At 37.6% G+C, this 16,064-nt stretch overlaps 1 protein-coding gene across 2 annotated transcripts in view; it reads left to right on the plus strand.

The window, feature by feature from the left end:
* BAZ1A (bromodomain adjacent to zinc finger domain 1A) overlaps positions 1-16,064 on the plus strand; it is a 92,878-nt gene that overhangs the window by 25,483 nt on the left and 51,331 nt on the right. For both annotated transcript variants that reach the window (XM_024762045.1, XM_024762044.1), the window contains 2 exons: positions 10,333-10,476; positions 12,999-13,100. In XM_024762045.1, the coding sequence (XP_024617813.1) occupies positions 10,333-10,476; positions 12,999-13,100 (246 nt within the window). The remainder of the gene's footprint in view (positions 1-10,332; positions 10,477-12,998; positions 13,101-16,064) is intronic.

Here is a 16,064-nt window from a genome sequence, read left to right on the forward strand (position 1 = left end):
TTAAATTATTTTTTTCATAGGATTTTTAAAGTTTGTTTTTTTTTTTATTTGGCTGCATCGGGTCACAGTTGCGGCATGCAAGATCTTTGTTGGGGGCGCTCGGGTTTCTCTCTAGTTGTGGCGCAGGGGCTCCAGAGCACACGGGCTCAGAAGTTGTGGCACGCGGGCTTAGTTGCCCCATGGCATGTTCCCCGACCAGGGATCGAACCGCGTCCCCTGCTTTGGAAGGTGGGTGCTTGATCACTGGACCACCAGGGAAGTCCCAGAATTTTTATTTATTTATTGTTTTTCTATCTTTTGGAACAATTTCCAGGGATGAAAAATGCAATTACTTATGACTTTTTCTTTTTCTTTTCTTTTTTTTTTTTTTTGGTATGCGGGCCTCTCCCCTTGCGGAGCGCAGGCTCAGCGGCCATGGCTCACGGGCCCAGCCGCTCTACGGCATGTGGGATCTTCCCGGACCGGGGCAAGAACCCGTGTCCCCTGCATCGGCAGGCGGACTCCCAACCACTGCGCCACCAGGGAAGCCCCTTATGACTTTTTCTTAGAGGTGGTCGGGAATATTTTGATTTAGTACTTAAGGTATACACAAAGCCAAATTTTTTGTGATTCATTCAATAAACATTGTGTGCTCAATGCTATTTGTAGGTATTGGGAAGAGGGTAGTGAATAAGACAAGGACTAGGGACTTATATTCAAGTGCAAGAGAGAAAAATACAAATCAGGATAATTTCAGATACTGATTAGTGCTGTAAAGAAAATAAAGCTTGATGGGATAGTTTTGAGTCATTTTTTGTTTTAGCCAATTAAATTCAGTGTCTTCTCTGAAAACCCACTGTGTTAGATGCAAGCAGATAACCAAATATGAGAAAAGCATTAGTACTTATTGTTCTCAAGCATTATATAGTCTGTTGGTAGTAGGAATAGAATTTGTAGGGCAAAGATAAGTAAAATACATATGAAGGACTAATGAAGGACTAAATAAGATAAATACATTAAGAGGACATAGAGAGGAGGGGAATTGGAGGAAGGGTAGTCAAAAGGTACAAACTTCCAGTTATAAGTAAGTACTAGGGATGTAACGTACAACATGATGACTATAGTTAACACTGATACATGATATATAGGAAAGTTGTTGAGATTAAATCCTAAGAATTTTCATCACAAGGAGAATTTTTTTTTCTTTTTTTTTTTAACTATATGAGTTGCTGGATGTTAACTGAACCTATTGTGGTAATCATTTCACAATATGTATAAATCAAACCATCATGCTGTATGCCTTAAGCTTATACAGTGATATATGTCAATTATTTCTCAATAAAGCTGGAAAAAAAGGGCATAGGGTAAGTCTTACTTGACTAGTGAATATATCACCAACATTGAAATAGAATGAATAAAAGGTACTGTAATGCTAAATTAATTTAGTGCTCCCTTAATCATTTGCTGTGATTGGCCATTAGAATGGGCTGATGTTTACCATTTATCTTTATAAAGATGTTTTTGTATCTTTCTTTATCTACTTCTAGTCAGTCAGTCAGTCAGCATGTGATTTCATTGTTGTCATATTAAGAATGCTTATTGACCATAAGGATAATAGAAAATATTCGGGTTATTTCTTTTGAGCTTCCAGCTCAAAAAATTCGAGAATGCCGGAAGTAATAAGTATAATTTTGTCATCTTAATTTGTTAGTTATATAATAATTTCTTGGCAAATTCTTGTAGTTATTTTTTGTACACTGTATTTTTTTTCATAAATTTATTTAATTTATTTACTTTTGGCCGTGTTGGGTCTTCGTTGCTGTGCGCGGGCTTTCTGTAGCTGCGGTGGCTTCTCGTTGCGGAGCATGGGCTCTAGGTGCGTGGGCTTCAGTAGTTGCGGCTCGCGGGCTCTAGAGCACAGGCTCAGTAGTTGTGGCGCACGGGCTTAGTTGCTCCGCAGCATGTGGGCTCTTCCCAGACCAGGGCTTAAACCGGTGTCCCCTGCATTGGCAGGCAGATTCTTAACCACTACACCACCAGAGAAGCCCTATGCACTGTATTTTGATGTACATAAATCATATGACTGTATTGATTTGGTTATCTCACGTTGTAAGAGAGAACACCAATATGTTGAACTTCTTTTCATGAAAAATAGGCATTTTGGGCTTCCCTGGTGGCACAGTGGTTGAGAGTCCGCCTGCCGATGCAGGGGACATGGGTTCGTGCCCCGGTCTGGGAGGATCCCACATGCCGCGGAGTGGCTGGGCCCGTGAGCCATGGCCGCTGAGCCTGCGCGTCCGGAGCCTGTGCTCCGCAGCGGGAGAGGCCACAACAGTGAGAGGCCCGCGTACCGCAATAAAAAAAAAAAAAGGCATTTTAAGATGAATTGTTATTATGTTTATAGTTGAAATGGAAATAAATTATAGAAAAGGACTCCCTTTATGGAGTTTTTGCATTACAAAGAACTCTCTGGCTAGTCTTCTGATAAGTATAGCAGGACCCGTCTGTGCTTCAATAAGTTGTAACAAGTAGACCTACTTCAGTTAGCCATTTTCGTATATACTGTTTTAAGAAAAGGAATAAATGTTTTACTTTTAAGTTAAAGGATAATTTAAATTAAATAACTTACATTCAGATAGGCCTTTATCCTAAGTAGTCTAAATTAATAAGGCTTAAAGTATATTACTTTCTTACGATATAATTTATCCTTTTTATTGTGTAGCTCTGACTCTGACTTTTGATACATAGTCGTGTAACCCATCACACATTTTTACTACCTTCCTTTGTGCCCTTTTTTTTTTTTGACTGCACTGCATGGCTTGCAGGGTCTTAGTTCCCCAATCAGGGATCAAACCCATACTCCCTCCAGTGGCCTTTGTGCCTCTCTGTAGTCACCCCTTGCCCTCACCTTCTAGACTCTAGCAACCACTGATCTGTTTACTGTCCTTATAATTTTGCCCCTTCCAGAATATGAATATAAATGGAATTTTGGGTCTATTTCTGGACTCCCTTCTATTGAGCTGTATGGCTATCCTGCCAAAAATATGTCATTATTTACTGTAGCTTTTTAGTGATACATATACATTACTTTCGTCTTTTATTGATTTTTTTCCCCTGTGATGTGAATGCTTTTAATTGGAGTTGATATTTTCCTAATGTTTATCATTAGCATTTTTAAACTAAACTTTATATTTTGAGATAACTGTAGAATCACATAGAGTTGTAAAATAATACAGAATCTCCCCCAGTGGTACAGTATCACAACCAGGATATTGACATTAATATAGTCATGGTACAGAATATTTCTGTCACTGCAGGGATCCCTCATATTGCTCTTATGCCACACCCACAAATCATAGGTGGTTAAATTTATTTTTCTACTTCAGACTTTGTTTTCTGAAACAAATATGACTTGAAAAAAATCTGTATTGCCAGTGACACGATAACTTTCAAGTTTGAAAATCTTATTCAGCATTTTTGGCTGAGTTGAAGAATGCAGTACTCTGACTCAAAATAAATTTAACATAGATCAGGTTATAAACTGATTACTGTTTAATAAAAATACCTAGTATACCTAATAGGTTGCTTATATTGCTTTTCCTCAGCTGGAATTTGACTTGGGTGCCTATAATAGGAAAAATTTTAGGGGCATTAACAAAATAGAAATTTCTCTCTCATGTAAAACTAAGTACTTAAGTTGTAGTGTTAGGGGAGGTCTACAAAGTTGTCAGGAACCCAGGCTTTTTCCTGTTTTCTGCTCTGTCATCCCAAGGTTGTGACCATTGTTTTCCTTGTTCAGGATGGCAGCAAGATAGAGGAAAGGCAAGAAGCCTGCTTCTCTTCCTTTGCTATCCATCCTTCACACTGAGTCCAAGTTAAGTGTTCTAAAATTCTATTATCATTTTGAAACAGAAGTCACTTGCTGCTAAGTCTGTGGTGGCTTTTCATTATATTTAATGTTTTTGTTTTCTCTGATCTGCGTGTGTTTGTCTTGCCTCCTCACGAGGGTATCATCTCTGTTGGCATCAGTATGTCAGATCAACATAAAGCTGAGACCACAAACACTTTGAATATCTATTAATTTGAATACACTAATTGGAATTTTAAAGTATTTTGGTGAGGCTTTCATTAATTTGGTTGATGCCTTAACCAAACTAACTCATGTGGCTTTAAGATGATAATTTTGAATACTAAAGGGTTTAAACAGTATACTGATAATATCCAGATGTTTGAAACTTTAGAGATATGTAGGATTTAACCCATATATCTTATATCTAGAATTTTCTTTCCAAAGATTTTTATTTGTATTATATATATCTTTTAATAACAGATTTAGTTTTTAGCAAGAATCTAATGATTCTAGTTGTCTTATGATATTTAGGCTTATAATAGGTCAAATGCCAACTGGAGAAATAAGAAGATGTGGTTCTCTGGTCCATCAAGAGTCTCAGAACAGTTCAAAATGAAACATTCTTTGAGCTGCTCTGATCAGTTTGTCTAAAAGTGAGAGGTTACAAACAAAGCAACGTTTTCTGACTGCTTCTTCCCCACTGACAAGTAATCAACATAATTCAGTCTTTTTGTTTGAAGTAGGCAGACTTGTTGAGTGGTCTAGTTTCCTCCACTTAAAATGAGGTATCACTTAACCTCTTTAACTTGAAGTTTTTTTAACTCTAAACTTCAAATTAAGTAGGTTTACTCTGTTTCTACCTATAAAGTTGAAGTAATTATTCAAGCATAGCATTTTAAAAATAAATGTTCTTGGCACCTGTATTACAAGAAAATAAAAGGTTAATGAGGCAGCACAGGTGAGCAGATGTGAAGCATGCCATAGATTCAGCATATTCTATTTTTAGAGACCCAAACAGAGAGGGGCAGTCCTTTTATGTCAAGTAGGTCTCCCCAGGTTTCTATTCTTCTTTCCTTTTGCTGTTAATTATTTATCTTCTACCCAAATGCCTTCTAAATATTCTGCATATATTTCAATTCTAGAATTTGCTTTTGTTTTAATGAATTTGTATTTTGAGATATAAATTGAACTATAACTATTGTTAAATGACTATTAAAACAAAAACAGCTTTTGGGGGGAGATACATATACCATTCCAGAATATTCTCATAAAAGGCTATTTCCATGTTTAGCTGGTCACTATTAGAAATTTATGGCTAACTTCTGCTCTAGCCTCATTCTGTGCTTGCTGCTGTTCTACAGACTTGCTTTCACTCTGAAACATGTTTAAGTTTGAAATGTGTTTTGGAGAGGCTCCAAAAGTGCCTCTTGACTACCTGGACTTAAAGCTCTGAAATACCCTTGGGTCAGTATAGTGTTGTGTTACCCCTCAACTCCAGTAGTAGAGTGGAAGATTAGAAAATATATGGGCTTCAGAGCCAAATAGTTAAAGTTTTGGCTGTACTGTTACTGGTTGTCTGACCATAAACAAATGCTTTAACTTCTCTGACCCTGAATTTCATCTACTGAAAAACGTATACCTTGCAGAGTTGATATGAGGAGAGAAATATGTGAAAGTGATATACTTATCTGGCACACAGGAACGCTAATAATAATAAGGACCTTTCTTTGATTGTCAGTCTCCACTCTGTCCTCAAAGAATGGAGCATAACATTAGAGTTTCTGTACTCTCCAAGACCCACTAGCTGGGTCTTGATTCGTGATTCTTTAACCTTTTTTACACCCCCCAGTCTTCTTTGGACTCCCTAGGACCAAGAAATTGTAGCAAGTGGATTTGAAAGACATAGATTAGGTCTCTTTGGAAATCTGTTAGAACGTGTTCACCTGACATCTTGCAGTTAACTGAAGTTTAGCTAAGCACCAGTGAGAGGCCTAGCCTTGATTAGATTAGCAAGAATTGACCTGTGGTTTGGGTGTGGTACAAAGTTAATAGTAGCATTGAAAATAACCAGGATAATTTATATATAAAACATTTACTACATTATAGACAGTGTCTCTAAGCTGTACTGGTTTCCTTCTCCCTTATTCCTCTGTCAGAGAATTGTATTTCTGTTAATTTTCTGTTAGTTTTAAATGAATTAGTTCTTAAATTATTGTAGCTCTATGGATCTACTGGGATCCACAGTAGCTACAATAGTAGCTACTGGGATCATAGACTATTCCCTTCAATGGACTGTCAGACCATTTTAGGCACCACACCAACCGTTCCTGTGCCCAGCGTAGACCCGTTTACTTTTTCTTTGATGACAACCACTGCTGCCACTTAGGGGCACTCACCTGGACTCTGCCAAGTGAAAACGATCTCTTTTTCTAACTTGAAGAACCTTGTCACAGGTTCACTGAAAAGCTTCCTTTATCACCTCCTGGAACCATGAGCCATATGACCGCTGGATGTCATACCTAGGCCCTTCAAAAGTGGATCCATTTGATTCCTTCCTTATTTTCGTGCAGTTCATGTCACTAAATTACAGAACCTTTTAACCATTAGACTACATAATTGCCTGATATAATTTCCTATAGTTGTTCCTCTTTAGAAACACTGGTTTATTTCTATCAGCCAGTGGCGAAAGTTAGCCTGCAGTTCTTTTGACACCATTTCCATTTGCTACCAATGTAGGCTTAGTAATTGGGCCTTCTTCAGCTTTACTCTTAGGACAAAAAAAATTTTTTTTTAATTGTGGTAAATAAACATGAACTTTACCATTGTAGTCATTTTTAAGTGTATAATTAAGTGGCAGTAAGTACATTCACAGTGTTGTGTAACCATCACTACTATTTCAAGAACTTTTTCATCATCCCAAACAGAAACTCTGTACCCATTAAGCAATAACTCCCCATTTCTCCCTCCTTCCTGCCCCTGGTAACCTTTATTCTACTTACGTCTCCATGAATTTGCCTATTCTAGATACTTCATGTAAGTGGATTCATACAATATTTGTTTTTGTGTGTGTTTGGCTTATTTCACTGAGCATAATGTTTTCAAGGTTCATCTGTGTTGTAACATGTATCAGAATTTCATCCCTTTTTATGGTTGAATACTATTCCATTGTATGTGTATATACCACATTTTTTAGTCTATTCATTTGTTGATAGATACTTGAGTTGTTTCTGCATTTTGGCTGTTGTGAATAATGTCATTGTGAACATTGGTGTACAGGTGTCTGTTGAGTTCCTATTTTCAGTTCTTTTGGGTATATACATAGAAGGGGAATTGCTGAGTCATATGATAATTGTGTGTTTAATTTTTTTAGGAACTGCCATATTGTTTTCCACAGCAGCTGCACCATTTTGCATCCCCACCAGTAATGCATGAGGGTTCCAATATCTCTATATCCTCCCCAATACTCTTTATTTTCCATATTTTTTAATAATAGCCATCTTAGTGGGTATGAAATGGTATTTCATTGCAGTTTTGATTTTGCATTCCCTTTATGACTTAATGATGCTGAGCATTTTTTTCATGTGCTTATTGCCATTTGTATCCTTTTTGGAGAAGTGTCTATTTAGGTTCTTTGACCATTTTTGAATTGGATTTTTTTCTCTTTTTTTTGAGTTTTAAGAGTTCTTTATATGTGTTGCCATATCTTTGTCTGGTTTGTGTATCAGGGTAATGTTGACCTTATGAGTTAAGGACTGTTCTCTCCTTTTCAATCTTTTGGAAGATTTTAAGAAAAATTGGTATTAATTCTTTAGAAGTTTGGTAGAACTCACCAATGAAGCCATCTGGTCCTGGGCTTTTCTTTGTTGGGATATTTATTTATTTATTTATTTATTTATTTATTTATTTATTTATTTATTTTTGCGGTGCACGGGCCTCTCACTGTTGTGGCCTCTCCTGTTGCGGAGCATAGGCTCCAGACGCGCAGGCTCAGCGGCCATGGCTCATGGGCCCAGCCACTCCGCGGCATGTGGGATCCTCCCGGACCGGGGCATGAACCCATGTCCCCTGCATCAGCAGGCGGACTCTCAACCACTGCGCCACCAGGGAAGCCCTTGGGATATTTTTGATTACTGATTCAACCCTCTTAATAGTTACAGATCCATTTAGATTTTCTATTTCTTCTTGAGTCAATTTGTGTGTTTCTAAGAATTTGTCCATTTCATCTAGGTTATCCAGTTTGTCAGCATATAGTTGTCCATGGTATTCTCTTATAATCTTTTCCAGCTTTACTTCTGGTTTTAGTAATTTGAGTCTTTTCTCTCTTTAATCAATTCTTTTTTTAGGAGCAAATTATTCAGGAGTCATATATGATACTTTTTTATTAATTAATTTATTTTTGGCTGCATTGGGTCTTCGTTGCTGCACGCAGGCTTTCTCTAGTTTCAGCGAGCGGGGGCTTCTCTTTGTTGCGGTGCTCGGGCTTCTCATTGCGGTGGCTTCTCTTTGTTGCAGAGCATGGGCTCTAGAGCGCAGGCTCAGCAGTTGTGGCACACAGGTTTTGTTGCTCCGTGGCATGTGGGATCTTCCTGGACCAGGGCTCGAACCCGTGTCCCCTGCATTGGCAGGCAGATTCTTAACCACTGCGTCACCAGGAAGTCCCCATATATGATACTTTTAATTGAATGTTTATAAGTCTCAGAGTGAGAGGAAGTGAGTTGAGGGGGGAAGATAAGATGCTTTGAGAGTTTTAGATTCACCCATATAGTCTACATTTTGTTGATTCTTAAACCTCAGGGTGCTGTGGGACCAGTTAGTTTCTTCTATTAGTGTATAGTGCAAAGTTCCTAGCAGGAAATCCTGATTTTCTCTGTGCCTAATAGCAATATTAGACTTCGTTGGGGATACTAAAGATGTTCTCCTAAAGTAGAATATAAGCAAGCATACGCTAAAATGTACACTAATGAAAATAAGTGCAATTACCTTGTAAAAATCCACCAGCTTCCCAAAATGAATCAGCTCTAAATATACTGTTTGTCTTTCTGGAATTGTATGATTCTGTTTTGGCTGTAAATGCAAAAATGTATTTTGAAAACATGTAAGCAAAAGGGCAAACTACTTGTAACCACTCATCTACTTTCTGTCTCTATGGATTTCCCTATTCTGGATATTTCATGTAAATGGAATCTTTTTTTTTTAATTTTTAAAAATTTATTTATTGAGCGAATTTTGGCTGCGTTGGGTCTTCGTTGCTGCGTTCTGGCTTTCTCTAGTTGTGGCGAGTGGGAGGCTACTCTTCATTGCAGTGCATGGGCTTCTTTTTTTTTTTTTTCAACATCTTTATTGGAGTATAATTGCTTTACAGTGGTGTGTTAGTTTCTGCTTTATAACAAAGTGAATCAGTTATACATATACATATTTTCCCATATCTCTTCCCTCTTGCGTCTCCCTCCCTCCCACCCTCCCTATCCCACCCCTCTAGGTGGTCACAAACCACTGAGCTGATCTCCCTGTGCTATGCGGCTGCTTCCCACTAGCTATCTGTTTTACGTTAGGTAGTGTATATATGTCCATGCCACTCTCTCACTTTGTCACAGCATGGGCTTCTCTTGTTGCGGAGCACGGGCTCTAGGCGCGTGGGCTTCAGTAGTTGCAGCATGCAGGCTCAGTGGTTGTGGCACAGGGGCTTAGTTGCTCCATGGCATGTGGGATCTTCCTGGACCAGGGATCGAACCCATGGCCCCTGCGTTGGCTGGCGGATTCTTAACCACTGCACCACCAGGGAAGTCCCTGGAGTCATATATTATATGGCCTTTTCCATCTGGTTTCTTTAATTTACCATAATGTTTTAAAGGTTCATCCATACTATAGAGTGCATCAGTATTTCATTCCTGTTTTTTTGCTGAATAATGTTCCATTGTATGGCTATAGCAAATTTAAATTATTTGTCAGTTGAAAATTGGCACAGTAAAAATGAGATTGAGAAATATTTCAATTGTGGTGAGTGAGTCTGAAATTGCAGCCTATAAAATCCAGATACAGCAGGCAGAGGTAAGGGAAGCCAAAATAGGGTAGAGTTAGTGAATAGGAAGCTTTCCAGAGATCAGAAATCACAATATAAGTTACAAAGAGAATAAAAAAGGTTATGATCAGGAGAATGTCAGAATTTTAAATATTGAATGCTTTGAAAAACTCTTGTAAGGCCTAATCTGTATAATGAGATATTATGCCAGTACTTGATTTTCTACATAGTAACTTTAGTGATGAATATAATTGCTAAGAATCATGATAAATTGACTTTTAAAATAGTCTTGTATTGTGTTAAATCGTAGCTAACCTTTACTTAGATTGGATGTTACAGATTTTCTCTTTTGTTAAATTGGTTATAGTAACCAGCCATAGTTTCTACAAAATTGCTTTTCATTTGTTCAAAATAGATTGCTCTGAAATGTTTGATTATAAAATATCAAATGATTTGCATTTTTAAATGTATCATTTTCTTTCAGGTTACAGTGTAGGATTTTGGAAGTCCTCCCTCCATCACACCAAAATGGTTTTGCTAATGGACATGTCAGCAATATAGATGGAGAAACTATTATCATCAGTGATAGTGATGATTCAGAAACACAAAACAGTTCTTTTCAAAATGGGTAAGTGATTTTTAATAATTTTTAAAATGTATGAATTCCCTGGCTGTCCACACTTTCACTGCTAAAGGCCCGAGTTCAATCCCTGGTTGGGGAACTGAGATCCCACAAGCCATGTGGCACAGCCTAAATAAATAAGTATGTATGTATGTATGTATTTATTTAAGTAAGTATGTATGTATGTCAGATTGGGTACTGATATCCCATTGAAATAATTTTTTCTCTTCCTTTCTAGTCATACACTGGTATACTCTGCATCTAAACCATATGGTTCAACAACACCTTAGAATTTGCAAAAACTGAAACTTACCTAGTTAATTCTAGTCAGCTGCACAAGAACAATTGAAGCTCACTTTATTCAGTTATACATTCCACTTTTGTTTACTTGGGAAAATTCATTCTGTCCTTTATTATTCACTTTATGGTGCATATAGTAAAGAAACTCTGTAAGTTTCTGAGATTTAGTCAATTGACAGCTTTGGTCAGCTGAGTGCTCTTGGAGAAAAATCATATAAATCCATATAGATTGGCACTGTCTGCAGTGTGTGTACTGTATTTATATCATTTTGACTGTATCTTACTTTCATTACCCAATTGCCCAATGCTTCTCTTTATCATCCTTTCATATCATTTTCTTCTCTATAACCCCCACTTATATCCCCTTTACATATACGGTTGCATTCACAGAGGCAGCTTTTCCAGAATCTAACCACTTCTCTCTACTGCCACCACTACCCTCTTAGTCTGTACTGCCAACATTTTTCTCACTTAGTTTTATTGCATTAGCTTTCTAACTGGTATCCCTGTTTGCACTCTGTTCCTCTCATCCCAGCCAGAATGATCCTTCTTGAAGTGTAAGTTAAATCATTTTATCACCCCATTATTCAGAATCCTCCGGTATCTTTTTTCTTTTTTAAAAAAATTAATTAATTTATTTTTGGTTGCGTTGGGTCTTCGTTGCTGCGTGAGGGCTTTCTCTAGTTGCAGCGAGCAGGGACCACTCTTTGTTGCGGTGTGCGGACTCCTCATTTTGGTGGCCTCTCTAGTTGCAGAGCAGGGCTCTAGGCACACAAGCCTCAGTAGTTGCAGCACTTGAGCTCAGTAGTTGTGGCGCACAGGCTCTGTAGTTGTGGCACACGGGCTTAGTTGCTCTGAGGCATGTGAGATCTTCCTGAACTAGGGATCAAACCCATGTCCCCTGCATTGGCAGGTGTATTCCCAACCACTACGCCACCAGGGAAGTCCCTCCTCTGGTGTCTTTACTCAAAGTAAAATTGAAAGCCCTTAATGATAACGCACAGTCTGGCCTTGCTGCTGCCTCTCTGACTGAACCTTCCTCTTTTTCTCCCTGTTGATTCTGCTTCTTGTGCAAACCATGCATACCTTCCCCTCAGGACCTTTACACACTCTTTTCTCTCTTCCTTTAAAAACTCATTTCCCCAAGAGTTTTTTCATGGGTTGCTCCCTCATTTTTTTCAGATCTCTGCTTAAATGTCAACTTCTTGGAAGGCCTACCTGGTCAATTTATCAGGGATCATCACCCTATATGAAATAGAGAACTTTCACTCTGCACTCTATTCCCTTCATAGCACTTACCACCTACCCTGTCGTCTCTTTTGTTTGTCTCCCCGCTGTATTTCTATTTTGTTCACCAGTGAATCCTTATTCTTTAGTATTTGGCACATTGTAAGCTCTTAACTATTTAGTGAATGGATGGATGCATGAATGAATATACCCTCAAAAGAGAAGAAAAAATGAGAAATTGGTAGGGGTGGGAATTAAATGTGTAGCCTCTTTGCTAGTTCTTGAAACAGGGTAAACTACATTATCTCCACTTTTGCTCTTAGATTACATAGCTAAAAATGGTTTAAAAGTAAATCCAAGAGCTGTTTATAAATTTATCTAACCTAAACTGGAGAGTCTGCTTATTCATCTGGAGTTAATTTTTTCACCCAAGGAAAATTTATTGAATGAGTAATTAAAGTACCTACCTAACATAAAATAGTGCTCTGTGCTATTTTGACTAATAAAATAGTGAGGCATATCAGTAACTTATAAAGTCATAATTAACATTAAAATGCGTTAGATTCTGTTATAGTATGTCCTTAGAAACTAGATTTCATGTAAAATATCATGTTTCCAAACAAATTTTTTTTTTATTTTTTATTTATTTTTGGCTGCGTTGGGTCTCTGTTGCTGCATGCGGACTTTCTCTAGGGCTACTCTTCGTGTGGTGCGTGGGCTTCTCCTTACAGTGGCTTCTCTTGTTGCACAGCATGGGCTCTAGGCATGTGGGCTTCAGTAATTGCGGCACGTGGGCTCAGTAGTTGCAGTGCATGGGCTCCAGGGCGCAGGCTCAGTAGTTGTGGCACACGGGCTTAGTTGCTCTGTGGCATGTGGGATCTTCCTGGACTAGGGATTGAACCCATGTCCCCTGCATTGGCAAGTGGATTCTTAACCACTGCACCACCAGGGAAGTCCCCCAAACAAATTATTAACTTATTTTGTGTCTTTGCTCTTTTTAGGAAGAAGAAAGATACAATTGATCCCTTATTATTCAAGTACAAGGTGCAACCCACTAAAAAAGAATTGTATGAGTGTGCTATTGTTAAAGCAACACAAATCAGGTAAAATTCCGTATCTTCTGTATGGTAGTTTAAAGTAGAATAATTATGTTCAGTTAAGGAGATTTGATGTGGAACAAATGGGTAGTAGCAAGTGATTGCTTCCCTTTTTAAAATACATGTATATTTATATGCTCATAGACTGATAATGTGATTCCTAGTGAACCATGAGCCCTTTGTCTAGTTTAGTAACTAACTCCAGATAGTCTTCACATCTAAAAAATTAAGAAGGATTCTATTTCTGAAGCACTTCTCATGAGAGAACTCAGTTTTCAAAGCTGAGAAACCTGGTGCTTAGAAGTACGTCACATTTGTAATATTATGTTCATTAGACACAAACACCTGATCAGTCTCTGCCCATTTCTGAGGAAGTTTAATAACAAAAAATAAGTATGTTTAAAAATTCCTGTTTGTGACCTAATCAAAAGATAGAGGTAGTCATGAAACAACCTAAGTGTCCTTTGACAGATGAATGGATAAAGCAGATGTGGTATATATATACAGTGGAATACTACTCAGCCATAAAAAGGATGAAATAATGCCATTTGCAGCAACGTAGATGGACCTAGAGATTATTATACTAAGTGAATTGTCAGACAGAGAAAGACAAACATCATGTGATATCTCTTATATGTGGAATCTAAAATATGACACAGGGCTTCCCTGGTGGCACAGTGGTTGAGAGTCCACCTGCTGATGCAGGGGACACGGGTTCGTGCCCTGGTCCGGGAAGATCCCACATACCGCAGAGCGGCTGCACCCGTGAGCCATGGCCGCTGAGCCTGCACATCCGGAGCCTGTTGCTCCGCAACGGGAGAGGCCACAACAGTGAGAGGCCCATGTACCGCAAAAACAAAAACAAAACAAAAAAAATATATATATATATATATGACACAAATGAACTTGTCTACAAAACAAAAACAGACTCAGGCATAGAGAACAGACTTGTGGTTGCCAAGGGGGATGGGGATCGGGGAGGCATGGATTGGGAGTTTGGGATAAGTAGATGCTTTGCATTCTATACATCTATTATGTATAGAATGGATAAACAACAAGGTCCTACTGTATAGCACAGGGAACTATATTCAATATCCTGTGGTAAACCATAATGGAAAAGAATACGAAAAAGAATATATATATATATATATGTGTATAACCAAATCACTTTGCTGTACAGCAGAAATTACCACAACGTTGTAAATCAACTATACTTCAATAAAATTTAAAAAATAAAAAAATAAAATGAGAAAGAGAGGTACTGAATGGTTAATATTTAAAAGAACTGGCTCTGGGTTACATTGATATATTTTAGGAAAATCCCTGTTGTTGCCTGTTGAGGTTAGTCTCTTAGTCACCTGAAAGTAAGTAGTTGACATCATCAGCCAACTATCAACTTATCACCTAGGATTCAGTCTTGCATTTTGCTTTATGTAAAATAATTTTACTTATTCTCTCATCCCTGTTGCCCTCCCCTCACCCATATACTCATGAGTCCAAAGAAAAGTGATAACAATATTATAAATATTGAGTGGATCCTGAGTCAGGTATATTACTTTCTATAAACTGTATGGGTCTGTGCAGTTTTTTGTTTGTTTTGGGGGGCCTATCATTAATGTAAGATCTCTGGAGCATTCTCCACTTTATTGTATATTGAAAAATAGCATTTCCAGGATAATGCTCATGAATTATTCAAACTTTTGAATTTATTTAGTTTATGGGCTAATGAATAGCATAGTTGAGACAACCAGTGTTTTCCTTATTCATTGTTGAGCTTTTTCCTTTTTTTTTTGTTTTTAGTTCAAGATATGTTTTTTATGTAATGTAATTCCCTATTTAATATTTTTCACTTTTCTATTTACTTTTTGACTTATACTGTAAATATAATTTTGCTAGATCTTGGTTACAGTTGTATTAACTCATTTTCTTCTTAATTGGAGAGGCAAAGAATTATAAGGTGGAAAGTTATACTTGATAATAGAAGACTTAAATGACTTGCAGCTCTTTGTTAGCACCAAAAGATAATACTGTTCCACAGATGCAAAACACCTCAACAAAATACTAGCAAACAGAATCCAACAGCACATTAAACGGATCATACACCATGATCAAGTGGGGTTTATCCCAGGAATGCAAGAATTCTTCAGTATATGCAAATCAATCAATGTGATACACCATATTAACAAATCGAAGGAGAAAAACCACATGATCATCTCAATGGATGCAGAGAAAGCTTTCAACAAAATTCAACACCCATTTATGATAAAAACCCTCCAGAAAGTAGGCACAGAGGGAACTTAACTCAACATAATAAAGGCCATATATGACAAACCCACAGCCAACAGCATCCTCAATGGTGAAAAACTGAAACCATTTCCACTAAGATCAGGAACAAGACAAGGTTGCCCACTCTCACCACTATTATTCAACATAGTTTTGGAAGTTTTAGCCGCAGCAGTCAGAGAAGAAAAAGAAATAAAAGGAATCCAAATTGGAAAAGAAGAAGTAAAGCCATCACTGTTTACAGATGACATGATACTATACATAGAGCATCCTAAAGATGCTACCAGAAAACTACTAGAGCTAATCAATGAATTTGGTAAAGTAGCAGGATACAAAATTCATGCACAGAAATCTCTTGCATTCCTACACACTAATGATGAAAAATCTGAAAGTGAAATTAAGAAAGCACTCCCATTTACCACTGCAACAAAAGAATAAAATACCTAGAAATAAACCTACCTAAGGAGACAAAAGACCTGTATGCAGAAAATTATAAGACACTGATGAAAGAAATTAAAGATGATACAAATAGATGGAGAGATATACCATGTTCTTGGATTGGAAGAATCAACATTGTGAAAATGACTATACTACCCAAAGCAATCTACAGATTCAGTGTAATCCCTATCAAACTACCAATGGCATTTTTCACAAAACTAGAACAAAAATTTTCACTGTTTGTTTGGA

The sequence above is a fragment of the Neophocaena asiaeorientalis genome, unplaced genomic scaffold (assembly GCF_003031525.2).
Source record: "Neophocaena asiaeorientalis asiaeorientalis breed wild unplaced genomic scaffold, Neophocaena_asiaeorientalis_V1.1 scaffold190, whole genome shotgun sequence".
NCBI classification, from domain to species: domain Eukaryota; kingdom Metazoa; phylum Chordata; class Mammalia; order Artiodactyla; family Phocoenidae; genus Neophocaena; species Neophocaena asiaeorientalis.